Here is a 22,735-nt window from a genome sequence, read left to right on the forward strand (position 1 = left end):
AAATTATTATTATTATTATTTTTGATGATTTAAGGCGCATCAACATCTCAGGTTATTGGCGCCTGGAGCTTTTTTCAGTGCACTGCCGGCCTCCGGACAGTGTTCTCTCGTTACACCCAACACTGTCTATCACCGGGCAGTGAGCTGTAAGAAGCTCCTAGAAAGAGAAAATCTAAGGGTCAGCAACTGGATTCGAACCCGGGACCTCCGCGGGGCAGTCCAGTACGCTAACCGCATAGCTAATCCCCTTCCCTTCTAAAAACTATTATTTTATAAAATTAAACCTGTTTAAAAAAAATGCATGGTGCGCCGAAATTTTTTAATGAAAAAGCGGAAGGAAAGAAAGTTTGGAAACTTAAACTTTGTCGTACATGTACACAAAACAAATGTTTTAAAAAAACAAATTTTTTTTGGACTCAAAAGCACTTCGAAATCGTTACATCCGGAGAAAACTCGATATACATAAAACATGACAGGTTTTCTCACCATTAATAAGCGAAAGTTAAAAATCACAAATTTGTAAACAACCTGTGGAGTTTTACTTCCATTGTAAGTAAGCTGAGCCAGATATTTAGAAGTGACCGTTTATTTAACCAGAACTTATTTTAACCAGAACTTATTTTAACCAGAACTTATTTTAACCAGAACATTTAAAATTGATAATAAAATCTGTTGAAAACCAAAATGACTTCCTCTCTTTGATTCGCAAAATTTTAACATCCCTTTCAAATTTCGCATTAGTGCTAAAGGTTATTCGCTTTTAATATTCATACATATTTAGTAACAAAAGGCTAACGTACTAAGAAAAGTGCGATTTTCCAATTTCCCTGAATCCTTCTGAAATTACTTTCCTCGTTTAAAGGATACATCTACTCAGTATGCAAGTATCCCCGGACTTAGATTAGAACTGCATTCTCATGTAAGTGGCAACTTTAGAACTGAGTTCAAATTGAAGGACCTAATCGTTTCTCCACTTGAGCTTATTCTTTTTTACTGACACGTAAATTTCAAATTGCCACCTGGTAGTTACTTTATAAACTTCGCTGAGAACGTCGATAATCGCATATACATTACTACAAACTTCTTATAAGGAAGAAAAGAACCTATCAAAATTCTTTGCTATCTACAGTACTTAACTTGTGCGGTAACTTTTAACCTTTGTCTGTGTATACAATTGAACATAAATCCCTATCCATTCTTCTCCAATCTCCCAATTAAGGTTTGGAGAGGAAGATAAAAGTTTTAGAACTATAAGAAACTGGATATCAATTGACTTTAAATTGTTTATGAGTCCACTGAAAATAGCTTTCAGGAGAAAACCTTGCAGGACCAATCAGCTCAGGCATTTCCAACCCTACATACAGAGAAAGAAGAGGAAAGACTTAACTAAGGATGGTAACGCATAAAACTGTAGGGTAGACTCGTTTAGTAGATCCCCTAGATTGGGAAGACTAGATGCGATAAGCATTGAAAAGCTTGGTAGGTCAGAGATGATTGTGAAATGAACTACTGGAAGGCTAAAGTCCATGAGGCCTGTCACCATCAACATCCATCCTCCGAGAGTCCCCAGTTCCCCAATTTTGCGGATACCTCAGAATAAAGCTACTCCTGGTTTAAAAAAAACAAAAATTGAAAAACTTATAAAATTCATCTTTTTTTAGCGACAAAAGAAAGTGGAAAGTACTCAGTAAAAGCACTTATGCTGGGAGCTTTTTTCTAAAACTTGCACTTCTCTCTCTCGTTCCCCACTCCTTTCTACTTCTTTACCCCACAACTAAGTGAGAAGTACTTTCACTAAGTCCTACATTGAAGAAGTGAACGGTACACAACAATACGGCTAAAATCATAAATTATGTTAAAAGGAAATGCAAACATTAAGAAATAAGCTAAGAATTATAAATTATGATTTCGAAAACTGTATGTATGAATGTGTTTGAACACTTTTTATAAAAACATTTATGTTCTGGAATGGTTTTTGTCCAGGCTGGAATCTATTTAAATGCCTTTTGTTTCTTTTAGTCTTAAATAAATAAAACAGTATAATTTTAAAGGAAAGATATTCAGATATAAAAAGATTAAGTAAATAAGAGACACGACCTTTCCTTTTCTATTTCTTAGTATTCTCAAAATTCTAACTCATTTTTTTTCAAAAAATTTTTTCAAACATTGATACTTAAATTCTTATCACTTTAGAACAGTCTCTCTCTCTCTCTCTCAGTGGGTGATAACGTTCCCTAGTGGGCGTTGGAGGCCTACAGAGGGGCGGTGCCGTAAAGGGCCCAGAGAAAACTGGGGGGTGTTGAAACAATTTAGGGGGGGCAATGTCTGATTTGTGTTTATCTAATATTTTAAACTAAAATCAAAACCTGCCTATTACCCAACCATCGTTATTTAGTTTTTAATAATAATAATAATAAATAATAATAATGATAAGGGAAGGGATTAGCTATGCGGTTAGCGTACTGGACTCCCACGCGGAGGTCCCGGGTTCGAATCCAGCTGCTGACCTCTTAGATTTTCTCTTCCTAGGAACTTCTTACAGAACACTGTCCGGTGATGGACAGTGTTGTCTGTAACGAGAGAACACTGTCCAGAAAACACTGTCCGGAGGCCGGCAGTGCACTGAAAAAAGCTCCGGGCGCCAATAACCTGAGATGTTGACGCGCCTTAAATCATCAAAAAAAAAAAAAATAATAATAATAATATTAATAAAGGGAAGGGATTAGCTATGGGTTAGCTTATTGGATTCCCACGTGGAGGCCTTGGGTTCGAATCCAGCTGCTGACCCTTAGATTTTCTCTTCCCCGGAGCTGCTTACAGCTCACTGTCCAGTGATGGGACAGTGTTGTCTGTAACGAGAGAACCGCCGGTGTCCAGTTGTGCACTGAAAAAAGCTCCGGGCGCCAATAACCTAAGATGTTAAAGCGCCTTGAATGATTTTAAAAACTAATAATAATTCAATAAAACCCACAGCTGACTCAATGAATTTTGAATGAATTTGAAGCAATTTCTACTTTTTGTTTCATCCACAGCGAGAGAGAGTGGGAGAAGTTAGAAGAGTGGAGAAAGAGAAAATTGACCACGAAATTGTCGCAAAAATAACGATTCTGACATTTTGTAGTGCATTAAGATATGGACATACTTACATTGCAGTAAATATACGCAAAAATGTAATAATGCAAGAAAGATTTTATTGCGTTACACCCATTAAAAATAATAAATAATTAAAACACACTTTCCATTCAGAAAGAAAGTCTTATCTATTAAATCTTTGTAATTATTTTAATATTACTGATTAGAATATTTCCATGGAATTTTTAAGAAGAAATTAATTAAGTTGGATGTTGAACGAAAATAAACGATTGATATTAGTGAAGGATAGATAACGAATGAATTACAATGACAAGCAAAACGGAATACATTCTAAAGGAAGGAAAACAAATATAATAAATACTTAAATTCTATACACTTAAAGGCTGCGTAGCATTCGTGGCCAAAGTGTTTGGATTAATATGGAGTGTTTGAGGCAATGCCGGGGAATGGTGCAATGCGCTCTCTACTGGCAACAACTCAAATCTATACGTTCATAATGTTTTACCTTCTCTTTCAGTCTATAATTGCAGGAGCATTGCGTTCAAAATAGTTTCATGACAGCATTCAAATGAGAGAACATATTTTATGAATGTAGCATGTTGCATTTATGCGCGCGCAAAGACACTTGTACAAATGTCTACCAATACCTCACGCGAAGATCCCGGGTTCGAATCCAGTGGCTGACCCTTAGATTTTTTTTTTCTTCTTGGAAGCTTCTTACAGCTCACTGTCTGGTGATCAACAGTGTTGTCTGTAATTAGAGAAAAACTAGAGAATGTCTGGAGACCAGTGGCAGTGCCCTTAAAAAAGCTCTGGGCGCCAATAACCTCAGCTGGTAATGCGCCTTAAATTATTTAAAATAATAAAGTAATGGTTTAAGCTTTTAGAAATTTAAAACTCTTCGAGAAGAATTTAAAATGCCTTGTTTAAACTAGTCTTTAAAATAAAGCACTTTAAATTATTTTTCACATATTCTATATTTTATATTCTTAAAAGTTAAAAGCTAATGATGCGCTTGCAAAAAATACATATTTAATGCTTTTATTATACTACAGTTCAATTAACATACTGCACTCGTTAGTTCAACGATTACTCTATGAGTTCATCCACAGTAATATCAGAGACGCATTTATCACTAGAACTTACAGCATGAATCTATCTCAATTCAATAAATCTATGAACACACATAATACTTAGAAACATTCTAATACTAAGGCGCATCAACATCTAAGGTTATTGGAGCCCGGAGCTTTTTCCAGTGCACTGCCGGCCTCCGGACAGTGTTCTCTCGTTACAGACAACACTGTCCATCACCGGACAGTGAGCTGTAAGAAGCTCCAGACAAAATCTAAGGGTCAGCTGCTGGATTCGAACCCGGGACCTCCGCGTGGGAGTCCAGTATGCTAACCTCATAGCTAATCCCTTCCCTCCACTCCAGTTCTTTATCAATAGAAAACACAACAATCTTATTCTGGAGATAAATCATATTAGAATGTTTTCATTTTCCTTCAAGTTCCAAATATATTTCAAATCTAATCTTTAAATCCGGCTTACTTTGTAAACAGATAATAAACATGATGGAAACATCGACTCAGCTTTAATGACGTTTCCTTTTCACTAAAAATGTTGAACTTAAATCCGATATTAAATAAACATTGAAATAAAAATAATTAGTGTAAATCGCTAATGATAAAGATTTTGAGCGCTAATTAGTTTGAGTCAAGATTAAAGTAATCTTTAAGTAAAATTAAAGTAATGGACAGGGCTTCCTTTAATTGGCTGTTTCAGAATTACGTGTTACAATAATAATAATAATAATAGTAATAATAATAATAGTAATAATAATAATAATAATAATAATAGGGAAGGGATTAGCTATGAGGTTAGCATACTGGACTCCCACGCGGAGGTCCCGGGTTCGAATTCAGCTGCTGACCCTTAGATTTTCTCTTCCTAGGAGCTTCTTACAGCTCACTGTCCGGTGAAGGACAGTGTTGTCTGTAACGAGAGAACACTGTCCGGAGGCCGGCAGTGCACTGAAAAAAGCTCCGGGCGCTAATAACCTTAGCTGTTGATGCGCCAATTTTTTTTTTTTTTTTTAGTGAAAGGAGGTGAAATGCTTTTTACGCACAGAGTGCCGGACTCCCAACACAATGGCCTACCGACTAAAACACCCCTCTTCAACGCTGGACCTAGCAGCATTACATCAGGCTAGGCCCCCTGATTAGGGATCCTGACCCTAATTAGGGATTCGCTTCCTCCTCATCCAACTCCCTTTTTTTACTTATTAAAACCTCTCTGGCAAAAGTGGTGACCGCACTCCAATTCGCTCTGCTGGTGAGCACTATACTTTGGAATCGGTCAGGAGTCCACCGGCCGACGCTCCCCTCCAAATCCCTTCTGAGACGACCCCACCTCTCACACTCAAAAAAGGTGTGATGGGCATCGTCTCTCATCCCTATACAATGGGGGCAGTCCTCTTGCCCATTTTCCGCAGATAATCTCGGAAGTAGCCGTGACCAGTGAGGAGCTGGGTGAGATAGTAATCTACCTCACCGAACGACCTCCCGGTCCAACTGCTCACGTCCGAGACTAACTCTGCGGTCCACCTTCCTCTGGTCTCCTCCAGCCATGCAGTCTGCCATTCCCACATAGTACGCAGCCGCTCCTCTCGGGTGACTGCTGTCTTGTCCACTTCCCTCCTTCTCCCGAAGATTCTCTTTCGTTTGGAGGCGAGAAATGAAATAGGAATGACCCCCCGCAATTACCATCACAGCTGGCTCCGAAACAGTCCGGTATACAGAGGCTATCCGGAGAGCACCGAGCCTCTGCACCCGCGCCAATCGTTTCCTATATGTTTCTCTGTTAAGGGCGTCCGCCCAAACTTCTGCCCCATACAGCAATACTGAGTGCGCTACACTCATCGAAACTTTGCGAGCGTGGGCCCTAGGTCCCCCGACGTTGCTCATCAACCTGCTTAACCTTCCCACGCTTGTAGACGCTTTTTCCGCGGCCCTCTGAATATCTTACCAAAGGTTAGCTTGGCGTCGATCGTCACTCCCAGGTAGTTAACTGCCTCCGTAGAAACTATTGTCCCCTGCCCAAACTTCCATGGGAATAATAATAATAATAATAGTAATAATAATAATAATAATAATAATACTGCAAAATTTCTAACTAGTTGGAAGAGCAAAAATGAAAAATCCAAGATTACCACGTATGAAAGTAATTTCAGCCTCTGATATCCACTAAAAGCTTTCTGTTAGCAAGTGTTTGCCTCCGAAACAGCTGGCGGTCCATTACAGAAAACATGGGACCGGCAATAAATGGCTACGAAAAAATATATTCAGTACAAGCTCGATTAACCGGGTTGACCTCCGGCTATACCCACCCCGGAAAACTGAAATCCCGGTTAAACCGAATACACAGTATTACATATTAATACATTACTGTTTCCTCCCAGCGATCAACTCCTATCTTAGACGGCAGTCCTTTTTTTTTATTTTTTACATACATTTTTTTTTTTTTGAATTTTCCATTTTTTGGCCGTTCAACTTTTTGAAAAATACTTTTCAAGTATTGTTTGCTTTTTTTTGTCTATCAAACGACCACTCTCTGATGAGTGTACGCAATTTAAAAAGCACAACTTTGTCACTGGTTGGAATGTCCTTATCGTGCAAAAAATTCAATCAATTCAGCAACTGAATTCGATGCTGCATCCAGGGATATTCCTGGGTGATCTCATTCTCTTTTTCGTCGATTTCATTTCCTTCTTCCGGTTCGTCTTCTCGGATGTTCTGGACGATTTATTTAGGACTAAGGCATGCAAACTGTGGAGCATCTCTATCACAATCGAACCACTCCAAAATATCTTCTCGTTACACGTTTTCACCTCCGTACTAATTCAGTACTAATTGTACCATATTTTGGGTTTTTACATACATACATAATGACTCTTGCAAGAAAATCAGGTATAAAAGAGTTGCTGCCACGCCTACAAATTATGTTACCTCGGAAGACAACAAATTTTCATGTCGCCACCGAAAATTAACTTTTGTTTCGGCGCCGAACCAGGTGTTCTTATGATGACTCAACATGATCCCGGTTTATCCGAATCCCGGTTAACCGAGGGCCGGTTAATCGAAGTTGTACTGTTATATGTATATATATTATACCCAAAGCCATCAATAGCCATAGCAATTTCTACCATCTGGCTTTAGGCGGCCCAATACATTGACGCTTTTGACGCATTGTTATCGTCAGTAGACTATATTAATAATTATTTGCCTTATAATTTTTTTTTTCCAACATAACCCCCATTATGTAGGGCAGCAAGTTCTAAATTAAAATGGATACAGATCCTTCAAAACGAAGTTAATGGAGTAATAATAAGATGTAGCCTGGTTTTTAAAAAATCAATAGCAATATAAAGAACTGGAAATACCAACCAACAGTGACTTGCCTTTATAGAGACATCTTGCCAACCTTATTACAAGTCTCTAAACCTCCTACAACAACAAGAACATTTCAAGAACTGGTTATAAACGACTAAGAACGTTATGGACAACAGTTGTGCGATATAAATATTTAAATTTAATGTTAATGGAAGTGTTAATTTTAGAAAACGTTTTTGAACGTTTACTATTGATGAAATCACAAAATCGTAAAAATCTGTTCGATCAAAATACGAGGAGCCAAAGAAAGTGAAATTATTCTATAGTTTCATTAAGTCCACGAGGAACTTTGTAAAAAGCTAAACAGTTGATTTCCAGATTCCAATATAACGACCAAAACGCAACCTTAATGTTTGACCAATTAATAGTAGAGGAACGGCTTTAGAGGAACATCAAATTACATTTTTAATATCACAATTATGGGGCTAAATGCGGTCTTTGTAAAAAAAGAACACTTAAATTACAAGGGTTATTTATACCTTTACTTTCTAAAATTGTTCGGGCTTTTTATGCTAACTTTGAAAGGAAATAAATCAATTTCTTCTTTATCAGCGATCAATAAGCGGTAAATAAAAATGCTGAATGCTAAATAAAAAACATTTCAATAAAAGCGAAACAGAATGTTTCAAATTAATTCCCCCTTTTATTTAATCAGGTGCCAGTAACAGAAAGAAATTATAACGTGTTCGGGCAATTTGTTTCTTTCTGTTAATACATTTACCGAACTAATCATAAACCGAGATATGAAAGTAAGCGAAAGAAAGTAACATCGTTTAACCGGTTTTTAAAAAGTGCTTTTTAACCTAAAAGTAATTTGTTATCTTGTTTAGAATAATCACTTTCCTTAGAATAGGAGAATTAATTAATAAAATTAATAATCAAACTAATTTTGCGGTTAACAAAAAGTTCAAAAAAATAAATAAATAACTTAAGATGCGATGTTGATATACTCTTTTTTATACAAAGCTTTCAATAAGTAAATATCTATCCATCATATACGAGGTGTGGCTATTAAATAACTAGGCTGATGCTGCTACAGAAGAACTATGCATGCGCCAAATCTTAACGACCGATAGCTGTGCAGCGTAACGCCTTCTCTTTCGATTGCAGCGTCTCACTGTGTTTGTAGAGAAATCTGTCTGACCGGAACCGTAGTTTGTGTAAGAGGTTTTAGTTTCGTTTTGCCGAAAACATGATACTACACATGTAGTAGAGCAACGAATTGTCGTGAAATTTCACATCAAAACTTGGTAAAACCGCTACTGAAACTTGATCTTTTATTAAAAGAAGTTTTTGGCGATGAATATTAATCACGTGCGCAAGTTTTTGAGTGGTTCAAGCGTTTCCAAGATGGCCGAGAAGACTTCGGAGATGATGACCACTCGGGTCGCCCTTCCACGTCCAAAACGAATGAAAATATCGATTATAATTAATCAACATCATTACCGTGAGGTGCTTGCTCAGCTCTGTGAAAGAGTGAGGTGAAAAAAACGACCCGATTTGTGGAAGAACAAGTCATGAATTCTCTATCAAGACAACGGGCCGGCTCACACTGCATTGTCCTGTCAAGACGTTTCTAGCCAAGTACAACATCCCAGTTTTAGGCCATCCGTATGTCGCCCCATGTGACTTTTATCTGTTCCCCAAAAGTCAAACCTGCATTAAAAGGAACACGATTTCAGTCCGTTGAAGCTGTGAAAGAAAAAGCGGCAAGCGTCATGCAGAGGAGCTGACAGAAAAAGACTTCCAGCACTGTTTCGAACAATGGTAAATTCGCATGGAGCGTTTTAGAGATAGGGGAGGGGTGTATATTGAAGGTGATAATAACTAAATATGTATAAATATAACATAAAATGTTTTACAGCAATAGTCTCGTTGGCTATTTAATAGCTCGTATTTAATTAAACTTTAAGTAGTCCTTAAGTCGAAAAAAGAAAATTACTAAAATTGGCATTTATTCAACCTTCCTTCTGGCGCAACGGTAGCCGAGCGGTTAGAAAGGAGGCCCGTTAAGCTAATATGCATTATTGGTATAGGTAGTGGGTTCAATTCCCGGTCTAGATCTTAGTTTTTATTTAATGGTTAATAAAAGGAAATTGCAGTAAATTACGTTTGCTAGTCGCCTCCGTTCATGTCACCAAAATTTATGAATTTAATTAATTCGGATTTTAATTAAATTAAATTGAATTTTAATTAAATCGGATTAATGAATCAGCCACCAGAATCAACGAATAATACGTGAGACTTTAAGAAGCAGGGGAAGTTTCGAGCCTGCTATGTGTGCGCTTCACTCATATAAAACTAATAGTAAACTAAATTTGAATTGGGTGTCCCGAATTTAAATGTCATAACTTCGGGAGCGTGTAGGGGATCGATAAACTAAAAGAAAAAGTGGTATAGAGATATGCTCGTTTTTGCTTCGTTTTGGAGAAAATCGCAAAAAACATAAAACGTAGTTTTTATTTCTGTACTTATTTATTACTTTTTAATTCATATTTATTTGTTCGCGTTGTCACTTGCCTAATGTAAATATTGTTTTGTTCAAAATATTTTGCCCTCTTGCAGCAATTACTCATCGTTCTGGCATTCATTGAAATCGTACACGGAAACAATAATATTCCGTTTTTTGGTAAAAGCTTTTTTGTTTGTTTACATTTCTGCCTTTCTCCTATAAATTCGTCAGTTACTCATCAGAAGCCATCGAGTGAATTACTTCTGTTACAATATGCCGCGTACATATTCTAACGTTGAATATGCTGATATGGTTTTCGTGTATGGTTTCTGCGACGGTAATGCTGTGGAGGCGGTGCGAGAGTATGCGCGCCGATTTCCAAATAGAAGAGTGCCGGATCGGCGAGTCATTACGATGACTTTTAATAGGCTGCGAGAGACCGGCTCATTTTCAATTCATCAAGATCCGTTAAGAGCCAATTTGCAAGAAAATTGTATTCTGCACCATTTTGATAACAACCCTGAGACCAGCGTTCGGAGAGCATCAGCTGCATTACAAGTGCCGCGGCAGACAATCTGGCGAACTTTGAAAGATGATAACCGCCACCCGTATCACATTCAAAGGGTGCAGAATTTATTACCTGAGGATTATTTTAAGAGGTTGAATTTTAGTAATTGGTATCTTGAGCAATTTAATAATGATAATTCCTTTCCATCAAAAATAATGTGGACGGATGAAGCTACGTTTACAAGAAGAGGAATTATGAATCAAAGAAATTGTCATATATGGGCTGATGAAAATCCACGGGCTGTTAGGGAATGGAGTTTCCAGCATGAATTTGCTGTTAACGTTTGGCTCGGAATTTTGAACGAGTCTGTAGTGGGACCATTTTTTTTACCCCGCAGATTAAATGCAGCCAGATATACAGACTTTTTGGAGAACGAGTTGCTTAATTATTTAGAAGATATCAACCTGCAGCAACGCATCGAAATGTGGTTCCAGCTCGATGGGTGTCCAGCTCATTATGGCAGAGCTACTCGAGCTTGGCTAGACAACCATTATCCACGAAGATGGATTGGACGTGGAGGAGTAGTATCTTGGCCACCCCGATCGCCTGATCTGACACCACTGGACTTTTTTGCATGGGGTCTCCTGAAGCAGGAAGTTTATTCGTTACCAATCAACTCAAGAGAGCAATTACAAGACCGAATCGTGGCTGCAGTACACCAAATATCACCAAATCAGTGTTTGGCTGCAACACGAGCTGTCCGTACTAGATGCAATGCTTGCATTGCTGCAAGAGGGCAACATTTTGAACAATATTTACATTAGGCAAGTGACAACGCGAACAAATAAATATGAATTAAAAAGTAATAAATAAGTACAGAAATAAAAACTACGTTTTATGTTTTTTGCGATTTTCTCCAAAACGAAGCAAAAACGAGCATATCTCTATACCACTTTTTCTTTTAGTTTATCGATCCCCTACACGCTCCCGAAGTTATGACATTTAAATTCGGGACACCCAGTATAGTTATTATTTATACAAATGACGACTTAGTAATATTATATACCTCACGGTTAGTTGATATTGGAAGCAAATATTTCAAGAATATATTACGGTGTAGCAAGTCTCAAGGACACATTATAAAACATACACGTCTTCGATTTCGCCATATTATATGTCGGCATGTATCAGTACCATGCAGGTTGGCGTGACTATGTCTTCTATCTTTATTTTTATGCAGGTTTGGGAAGATGTACACGCAGCCGGGATGAGTGCTGAGATAGTATGGCAAATAGTGGGGTAAAACTAACCATGGTTCAAATAATGCTCATGGTGTTCGATATAAATTACACTACTTCTAGCCTCTAGCATAACATTATCTATAGACGGCCGCAAAATTGATAAATTTATTAGAAAGTATTTCGTGAAACCGTAGTTACTTATCTTTGCTATTCAAGTTGGCTAACTATCTTTAAAATGTAATTTTTAGAAAATGATTAGTTTTTTAGCATTAGGCTTAGACAGGGGATTCGCTCAGTGGATAGCGTATATTGCAATGCGGAGATCCCGGATTCGAATCCAGCTGCTGGCTCTTAGATTTTCTCCGGCCAGGAGCTTCTTCTTCTACCTATAGCAGGATCTGGATCTCAATTAAGAGCGAGAGTGCCACTCTTCCCTGTCTTCGGCTTTTAGGCGCCATCTTCTAACTCCCGCCTATCGCAGATCACTTTCTGCGTCATCTAACCATCTTATCCTGGGTCGATCTCTACGTCTAGCGCCGCCCCCAGGGTGTCCATATAAAAAAACTTTTCTTGAAACTCGATGATGGGGCATCCGTTCAACAGCCAGGAGCTTCTTACAGCTCATTTTATTCAGTGATGATCAGTGAGGATCTGTAATGAGAGAATCTGTCCCCGGAGGGCGACAGTGTACGGAAAAAAAGCTCCGGGCGCCAGTTACCTCAAATGTTGATGCGCCTTAAATTAAGTTTTTGAAAAAAAAAAGTATATGCTTAACTAGATTCACATAATATCATTTAATGGTTATTAAAAGGAAATTGCAACAGATTATGTTTGCTAGTCGCTTCCGTCCATGTCACCCAATATGGTAGTTTGACGTAAAGCCCATCTGAAAAAATAGGCATTACTTTGCTCTTCCTCCCAACCTAAAACTTGCAAACTTCATTTACTTTAGAATGGCGAAAAAGAAGTAAATGTTTGTCACTTCCTGATGAAGGTCTCTGCAGAAAAAATTCTTTCCGCCTAGAATGGAGAGGGGTTTTCTTAAAATGAATTCCCATCTTTGAGTTTTGTTGATATTTCTATACTTCCTAAATTGAATTAAACGTACCAGCTAGCTAAATTATATGCCTATTCGTACATTAGTATCCTCAAAATTCGGTAAGCATACATTCATTTTGAAGCTTTCATAAGACACCTAGAATATATCCCACTAATTCTAGTAAAAGACTCTAAAATAAATCATTAAAACCAATGATAATGGATAGTGGCGCCTCCTCAAACGATCCACTTCTAGCGGCAAGCGAGAAGACCTTGTAGCAAACTTTTATATGTCATTCATGAAGATCAATATTTCGTATAAACTGAAGGTCATGTTATATTTATTGCTGCGTCAAATTCATTATAATTTGATGATTAAAAAAAAAATTAAAAATTATTGCGAAACATAACCCTAGAGCTAAGGTTTCGAGACACAAAAGCAAATTTTTATGTCTAAACTACAGACAAAAGGTTGTTGACAGAATATAAAGATCATTAATGTTAAATGCAACTTAATACTAGTGATAATAATTTACGAAAAGAAGAAAAAGAATTACGATTTTGCTAAAATTTCGACTTTTGTGTTCACTGTAAAAACCTGTTTTTCGTTTTTGTTTCTTTTTTTAATGATTTTCACAAATCGATTTTGATGTCCGTCCTTAGATTGATCAAAAAAACTCAAATATTGGCAATATTGTTTCATCCCTTTAAAAAGATTTAGGATAACCAAAGAAACAAAAAATTTACAATCCTTAATTCATCCAATATATTCGACAGCTAATCATTAATTACTGAATAATGTAAAGCGAAATCGATCCTGACTTGGTTTTAAAAAAAAACTCTACCACCATAATTGTAAAAATCGTTACTACTTACTACAGATAAGGAAGGGATTATTAAGTATGAGTGGTAAGCTTACTGTATTCCAACAGGGAGATCCCGGATTAGAATCCAAATGTTCGGACTTTAGAATATGGATGAGATATCAGTTTTGTAAATAGAGTGTTCTAAAGGAATACTCTGTTCTTATTGAATTCTGTAAGTCAGTCAATCGTCAAATATCCCAGATGCGTTGTTAACTCAATAATCTTTTTGATTTGAACTCTTAACCTTTTTTTTTGTAACGAAAAAATTAAGGCAAAATCTTGTGCAAGGGCTTGAGATAATCCATATTTGCTATCCTTTAGGAAGACTATTCATTAAAACAGTAAAGCCTATTTGTACACACTGGTTTTTTTAACGTCCAACTTAGTATCCAAAATAATCCAGATTATTTTTCAAACAGGCAATTCGGCGACATAGAATTAATATTAAAAGCCAGAACAGAAACATTGTGTTTAAACTATCGACCTTTTAAACCTGAATCTAGCCATTTATGTACACTATGATACCTTAATCAAGTAGAGGATATGGTACACTTTGTGTATGTCCTATTTTAACTCCATATCGTTTGAAGTATTTTAATTTAAAAAAAATCTTACTGAAAATGATTTATACGCAATATTAAACGGTTGGAATTGGAATAATTTAGGTAATTATTTAAAAGAGGCTTTAAATTACAGGAAATTAATAATTAATGAATTTAATTGTGATTAAAATGTGTTTTATTTAGTTTATTTTTTTGCAAAAGCGTGCTGTATTTATAAAGATATGAATTAATTAAAACTGTCCGGTAGGACAGTTGTATAAGGGTTGATCATCAAAAACTGCACGAAAAAGCGTAACGTTAAAAAACACCTAACTTTGACAATTTTTTTCTCTTTTTCTATAAAAGATAAAATTCCCAAATTTTCTTTAAAATAAAGGGCAAATCCTCCTTTATGACTGCAATTTTTTTGCAACAACCTAGATCTGATAGATTTTGAGAAAAAAGTTGCCGAAAATGTGCAAAAACGGCATTTTCAAAAATTGTTCTTGTTCTTGTTCTTCTTGTTCTTCTTCTTCTTCTTCTTGTTGTTGTTGTTGTTGTTGTTGTTACCTTTTTTGTAAACAACGTAGCGCCTAAACGCGTGAACCGATTTTCATGAATGAGGTATCATTCGAGTCGAAATGTTATGTAGATGTGCCTTTTGGGGGTCTGGAAGCTTTACATGGAATGGGAGAGGAGTTAGCCCCCTTTATGTAAGGCCCCCTCCAAAATTATTATCATTAATTACTCTGTAAATCTTAGCCCGATTTTGATAAAATTTGGTAGGATGACAGGGTTAGGGCTCCCCTACGTAACATTAAAGCGACGATCTGCTCTTACACTTGTTAAGGGGAAGTATAGCAATCGTTTCAAATTATCGAAACGTGAACCGATTTTCATGAATGAAGTGTCATTCGAATCGAAATTTTGTACAGATTTGCACTTTTAAAGTCTCGACGCTGTGCCTCATAAGGAGGGGAGTTTGCCCCACCCAAGTTAGGCTTTTTCTAAAACTATGTTTACCAATATTTCTATAACGTTTAGTCCGATTTTGATAAAATTTAGCAAGAAGAAGTGGTTAAAGCTCCTCTACGTGGCTGTGAAGTGCTATCATGCTCTTACACCTACTAAGAGGAAGTACTGCAATCGTTAAAATTATCAATGAGTGAACCCGATTTACATCAATGAATTGTCGTTCGATTCAAAATCTTTGCCTCTTCGCCTTTTAGGGAGAAGTACTATAATCGCAGTTTATTTTCCTTACTCCTCTTAAAGGGAAGTACTGAAATTGCAGTTTAATTTTGCTATTTACGTACAAATTACCTTCCTATTTTATTCAAAACGCTTTCTCAAAAAAATTGTTATTGAGGATGGTTTGGGGGACCGCAATTATAATCATTCTTTAAAAAGATCTCACCAGTGGTAGTAACTCCGACTTAACACCTTTTCAGGTTATAATGATAAAATTAAAATTTATTATTCCCAATTTTAAAAAAATCTGTAAAGCAGATATGTAACTTTGCAAAACATACAAAAGGAAAATCTATCCAAAAGGTACAAAAATCTCTTTAACAAAAACTTACAGTTTAAAAAGTTAAGTATAAGGGTTGATTAAACGCCAAAAGGTACACAAATCAGCAAGTACCCAACATTTCATTAATATTTCATTGATATTATTTTAAGTAATTTTACTACATTAATTTTCATTAATATTTTTTAAGAATTTATTAGATGTCACAGACCCTTATGCTGGCCAGTTCATTCATTTTCTTTTTCTTTTTTTTTTATGATTTAAGTCGCTTCAGCATCTAAGGTTATTGGCGCCCGGAGCTTTTTTCAGTGCACTGCCGGCCTCCGGACAGTGTTCTCTCGTTACAGACAACACTGTCCATCACCTGGACAGTGAGCTGTAAGAAGCTCTTAGGAAGAGAAAATCTAAGGGTCTGCAGCTGGATTCGAACCCGGAACCTCCTCGTGGGAATCCAATACGCTAACCGCATAGCTAATCCCTTCCCTTTGTTCATTCATAATATTTTATTTTTTTGTTATAATTATGATAAAATGTATATTATATATTCATAATTAAATAGGTACTTTATTTTAGCTTTATTCCAAATTATTCTTCTGATTTATCTTTATTATGCTCTTTATTCTGAGTAGTCACATGTATGTACGAGTATGTAGTACCTTTTGGCGTTTAATCAACCCTTATACTTAACTTTTTAAACTGTAAGTTTTTGTTAAAGAGATAGATAAATAGATATTACAATCTACAGTCTAGAACAAATATTTTGTAGATGAAAATGGCCAGCATAAGGGTCTGTGACATCTAATAAATTCTAAAAATGTGAAGGAAAAGTTAATGCAGTAAAATTACTTAAATCATATCAATGAAGTATAAATGAAATGTTGGGTACTTGCTGATTTGTGTACCTTTTGGCGTTTAATCAACCCTTATACTTAACTTTTTAAACTGTAAGTTTTTGTTAAAGAGATGTATATAAACGAATCTCGACTCTGCGGACAGATTACGCTCCATGCACTTGAGTGTTATTATTTTTTGCTTTCTGTAATGTAATTTATGTATAGAATTGGAATTAAATAAACACATTATTATTATTAGTACCAAATTAGGTGTCGTGAACGAACTCTACTAGCAAATATACTTAACTACAAAAAGTTCTCATATTAAACATTAAATAAAATCCAAGGCTTAGGAGACCGGGAATCGAACCCAGTACCGCCACAATACATATTAGCTTTACAAGTCTCGCCTCTAACCGCTCAGCTACCGTGGCACTTTAAATCTATTGATTATTTACGGTTTATTATTTTTTGAGACACTGACATAATCAAAAATAATTCTCCTTTATATAGAAACATTAAAGAGGAAATAGAATTAGAATGGAATAATTGTTAATTACTGATTTCTCCATTAGATTACGAAAAACAGGAAGGCAAGACTAGGTTAATAAATAATTAAACCTGGAAAGCAATAAATAACTGATGACTATACAGTTAACTATAAAACTTGTATTTCTTTTATTGGAGAAACTAGAGATATCAAATGTGCAATTACGCTCGTAATGAAGCATTAATTGGAGATAAACTAATGAATAAAAAACACTGGACAAGTTTAGGTCAATAAGAGAGGTTATTTTATTGGAGGTTATATTTTTATTCTTCTCTTTTATCTACCGCAACTTTCTACAAATCTTGTGAACTAACTCACAAGTACTACAAGCTTATCTTGTTATTTAAAAAAAAAATAAAAAAAAAAAAACGGCCCATTAATTTGGAATTTGAGACAAATCTGGTGAATCATAAAACATAAGACTATCTCTTAATAAATCGCTCAAGAATTTATACCTTTCTCTTTCAATTCCAAATGTTTTAAGGTGCAAATGGTGCAAAAATATTGATGCTGTCGTCGTCATCGTCAAAAGGTGACTCATCAGATTCTTTATCTTCTCCAGCAGCCATAACTAATGGAGCGGGAAGTTTGTTGGGAGGTGTATTTTTTATTTCACGAATCGACTTGTTATGGCAGGCAGATATGTTATTAAGGTCTTTCATTTGGCGCGTTTTTAACATCTTTTTGAAATTATATAAAGATATATAACAGTAATAGTAATATATGATGCATTAAAGTGTAAGTAGTTGTCTTCTTTTACACACATTTTCATTACCAATATATAAATAAAAATAATTATTAGAAAATAGTAACATTTTTTGAAAAAATTATTAATAGCAAACCGCTTTTAATACTTAAACAAAAATTCAAAAAACCGAGATATCTCGACGAGACCGAGACTTGAGCGACCGAGGCCGAGGCCGAGATCGAGGCTGCATAAAGTCTCGCCTCGTCTCGGTCTCGTGCAGCACTAGTCCTAACCGGACAGTTTTAATAAAACGTTTACATTAAACAATACATGGTCTATTTAGCGTCGATAATTAAATTTATTTTCCCTTAAAGACAAATAATAAACAAATTATTGATAAATAAAATAAATATCTCCGAAGTAGAGCACATAATTTCCCCCTCCAAAAAGTGTAAATATTCACATAAGAATTTTGTTGTGCCATAAACAGTTTAAAAATCCATATACGTAAAAATCCATATGTTTATAAGAACAATATTAACAAAAACATTTGAAATAAAGTTAAATATACAAAGAAGTAACCAACTTATATTGTTTTATTTATGTTAATAGATAAGATAATAAAATATAGTTGAAGCTACTGTTTTTATGACTTCCTACTCGTAACAATAGTGTCCTTCTTATCGCGCTATAGTGTTAATACTTTCAACGCTAGTTTTTAAACTGAAGATATGACGTTTTGAGGTTCATTGAAACCGACAATTTTTTTTAATTCGACTTCACTTTCCTTCTTGCACTACACTAGCAGACTGTCAGTCGTCAATCAGCAAGTTTATTGCGAGACATCAAAAAATCAATCCATTTTGAACATTCACCAGACTTTACCAAGTTTCTAACTTCAAACTCTGAATATATAACCAAAATTAATTGTCACCGATATTAGTGTTATAGTAAAACCAAAGAGGTAATGCTGAAATGTGAATCTTACAGAGAAAAGCAAATTCCAACCAATACGAACTTTTAGGTAGAACAGTAAACAAAAGATAGATTAGTACATTACAAATAATGGTACTTTAGAGAGATTCTACCAAAACACTATCAGCAGTACCTTCATCGACTTTCCTACCCAAAAAAATGTTTTGAATAAAGTTGTAGATTTATATGTTTATAATCACAATATTAAGTTTAAAATAAATCATTGGTGCCGTTTTCGAAGTCTCAGAATACTGTAAAATCTTTTCAGTATAGTAGCATTTTCGGTCAATTTGTAGGTTTTTATAATGCCTCTATCTCTAGTGTTAGTATTCTTTTACTTTTCAAAATGTTATACAGAATTAATACTAATACACTTATTACAAAATTGAGAAAAAAGAAGAAGGTAGTTTTAGACCCAAGGTTTATGGCGACCAACCTACAAACCATATGGCGGGAAAAGACATTCTTTGGAATTATTCCAATAACATCTTAATGTAAAATATCAAGTATTCCGTTCATTCATTAATTAAGGATAAGGCCCCGGCTTGAATGATTAATCTAAAACAATTAATGCATCTAAAATTGTTCTTTTCATCTTCAGTTCATTAAAAACATTACTGAAGCTTATGTTTTACTTAATATAAATTGTAGTTACTATATATTATATAATTGATGTTATTTTTTATAACTGAAATATAGGTATAATTTGTAGAAAGAAGTTTCATTAGTTCTAAAACTAATCTAAGCAGTAATAAAAATCAAGAACTAAATAAAAGAAACACTGAAACAGTGCTTGAATGAATAATTAATTAATTTATAGCTTTATATAAAATGTTGATAGCGATGATCTAATGAATATAATAATAAAAAAAAATGCGCGTGCTAGAAAAAATAAGCTATGTCGACAACCTGACTGATAAACTATCAGTTCGATACTCTGTAACCGTCTCTAACTGATCCGTTTTTTAGCCAACTTGGCACAAACAACTGTATTAGTCAAACGTCATATAACATTACACTTCCGCTAAATGCTTTGCCAGCAGCTATCAGATAAAATGATTGCTGAAAAGGCAGTTCTCGAGTACCCTTTCTAATTTTTTTTGGGGGTGGAAAAAAATCATCAGTCAATAAATGACTGCTACAAAAAGTTTTCTTCATTTAACGCAGACAACAGAAGCAAAATAAAACTCAAGACTGAAAGAAATTGAGAAAAAGATCTAAATATAAGAATATTTAATTGCTACTACACTGCACTAAGAAACAAACAACTAAGGAAGGAAGAGAAGCAAATATCATTGAAACAAATTTGTTATAAAATTTTGGATTTGGAAATACTTCTGCTATATTTCTCTTACTAGTACTATTAAGCTTCTATAAATTTAAGACTACAGAGTGGGGCAAAAGGTATGAACCGGTTTTAAAGGGATGTAAAACAAATTACGTTTATATTGTTTAATTCAGTACAGAATCTAGTTTTTTACATTAAGTTTGAAAGATGATATCACGTAGGTGGGCGCCTGTCAGCCGCGATGCACTCTTGAAAGCGAATTCTGAAGTTTTCAACCCCTCTTCTGCACATTTCAATGGGTATTGCCGTAACTTCCTCTCTGATTCTGTCCTTTATGGGGGGTACATAAAGGAAAAAGGTTTTTAAACATAGGTCCACTTACCCAGGAAGAACTTAAAGGACAGAATCAGAGAGGAAGTTACGGCAATATCCATCGAAATGTGCAGAAGAGCGGTTGAAAACTTCAGAATTCGCCTTCAAGAGTGCATCGCGCCACCTACGTGATATCATCTTCACAAACTTAATGTAAAAAACTAGATTCTGTACTGAATTAGACAATATAAACATAATTTCGGTAAGTTGAATTGTTTTTGTTTTATATATCTTTAAAACCGGTTCATACCTTTTGCCCCACCGTGTATAAATCAAGATAATTGATATTTGGTACCTAAGAGGTTACAATAAGAAATTTCATCAAGATCAAATACAGTGATACTTCATTCAAGTAATTTTTCTTTTCATCAAGAACGCCTCTCACAATATTCTTTAACTTTAGAATTCTCATGTGAGTAAAACACTATAATTTTCCAGTGAAATTCCTTTTAGAGAGGAAGTTGAGGAGAAGGGGATAATAAGAACCTTCTAATGTTCCATTTCTGTACATCGTACAGTTGTACCTCTTGGATGCCGCTGTAAATAACAATAAATTCCTCAGCCATTTCTTTTTTGAAGAAAAACTGGATTGTAGAACCATTTTTTTTTCACTCATGATTTTCTTTAGCTTTTGGAACTAATCTAAATATAAGTAAGTCTAACTTTTAAATTTAAATAATGTAGAAATCATTTTAGAAATATTATAGTAGAGTTGGCATGTTACTCTTCTCGAGTGTAATTATACAATTTTGAAAGGTACATATTCTGCGGAACTAATAATCAGAAGCAAATTTCTAACATTGAATATTGAGTCTCGCAATAAGATGTTTAATTTATGTCACTTTGGGGATAATAAGTTAAGAACAGAAGTTTTTTTTCGTTCGCACTATCCCTTCCCAACGCGTAGCCTTGCAAACGAAACAGAAAAGCAAACCGACACAACCAACAGTTATGAACCACGTCAGAAATATATGTTACCACTACTACTTCCTGGAAGGCGATTTGTTTTCAAAAAATTGTACATGGAATAATGACAACTCAAACCTGTACAATTAAGATAAACTTTATTTTATATATGGATGTTACTGTGCCAGAATCTTAATAAATATGAAAATTTATTTAAAAAAAGTAGCTAATACGAGTATTTTTTAAACAAAACACACTGGAAGATATGTTTAGGAAATAAAATGTTATGCCTAAACAATAACACAATTATAACAATAAACTGCATTAATTGCAAAACTTTTAAACCGCATTCTGAAGAAACAAATGTAATCCTGACCTTGAACAAACCAAATAGTTCAATGAATTGCTTTTACTCCACATGGGTGCTATAGTGGATTACGTCTTCCTTTTATTTACATAGGTTTTAAGATAATACAAAAAATGTTAACTTACACATCAGTAACCGAATTATGCTCCAAATGAGTAGGCGAAAGTAGTCCATCTTTTTGTTTTGCATCACTTAAAAGAGTTGGAATGTCATCTATACTTCCACGAATTTCATGAATCACAGAATTAACCTATAATCAAATATTAATTAGGTTTTTTTTTGTACTGGAACTTGCATGAAATAAGAAAAAATACTATATGTTCCATACCTTGCCATGTATCACCTCTGCAATGGGTGGTGGATTTACCCTCTTGGTTTGTTCTTCTTTAACCGAATCATTAGTTAATTGTACTTTTTCTATCGAACCATTTACAATTACGTGTTTACCATGTATAGTATTAAGCTCACACTTGTAAAATAATAGCACAAATATTAATACATACGATAACATATTTAGAAGAAGGCCTTAAAATATACGTTTTTATCGAATTTATTTTCTGAACCGTTTAGCTACGTTTAAAACCGTTTAAATTATAGACACAACTAATGACTAACAATGGTATTTCATAAGTGAATAAATAGTTTTAAATTTTTTTGAGAAATTATGTTTGGTAAAAATGAAATTCTTTAAAATGTTCACATGTTTTTTTTAACGACTCCACTAATAACGTCCACCACATCTCTAATGAATTTATCTTCATTATCGCCCAATTCTTCTAAACATCATTTGACAAACAATTTGACGAATTTACATATTACCGTTTGCAACTCATACTGAGTTACTACCACATAACCTGACCACATATAAACTATCTATATCACTCGAATATTAGTTGAGAATAATGTCGCTAGATAGCAATTGTGAACCTACAAAAGTTTTTTTTTTAATTCCTTGTTTTTTAATTAACTTTTATTTTTTTTTAAAGAATTAATTCTTGTAAACTGAAGTAAAACATTTATAGAAAAGGAAA

General features: G+C 34.8%; 1 protein-coding gene across 1 annotated transcript in view; it reads right to left on the minus strand.

Annotated features, from left to right (window-relative positions):
• LOC141456379 (SUN domain-containing ossification factor) overlaps positions 1-22,576 on the minus strand; it is a 69,972-nt gene extending 47,396 nt beyond the window's left edge. The window contains exons 1-2 of the mRNA XM_074132312.1: positions 22,033-22,576; positions 21,830-21,954 (exon numbers count right to left, since the gene is read on the minus strand). Coding sequence (XP_073988413.1) covers positions 21,830-21,954; positions 22,033-22,215 — 308 coding nt within the window. The 5' untranslated portion in view covers positions 22,216-22,576. The remainder of the gene's footprint in view (positions 1-21,829; positions 21,955-22,032) is intronic.
• Positions 22,577-22,735: the final 159 nt, after the last annotated feature.

Source organism: Rhodnius prolixus, unplaced genomic scaffold (assembly GCF_049639745.1).
Source record: "Rhodnius prolixus isolate KJV_2025 unplaced genomic scaffold, Rpr scaffold_4, whole genome shotgun sequence".
Lineage (NCBI taxonomy): Eukaryota > Metazoa > Arthropoda > Insecta > Hemiptera > Reduviidae > Rhodnius > Rhodnius prolixus.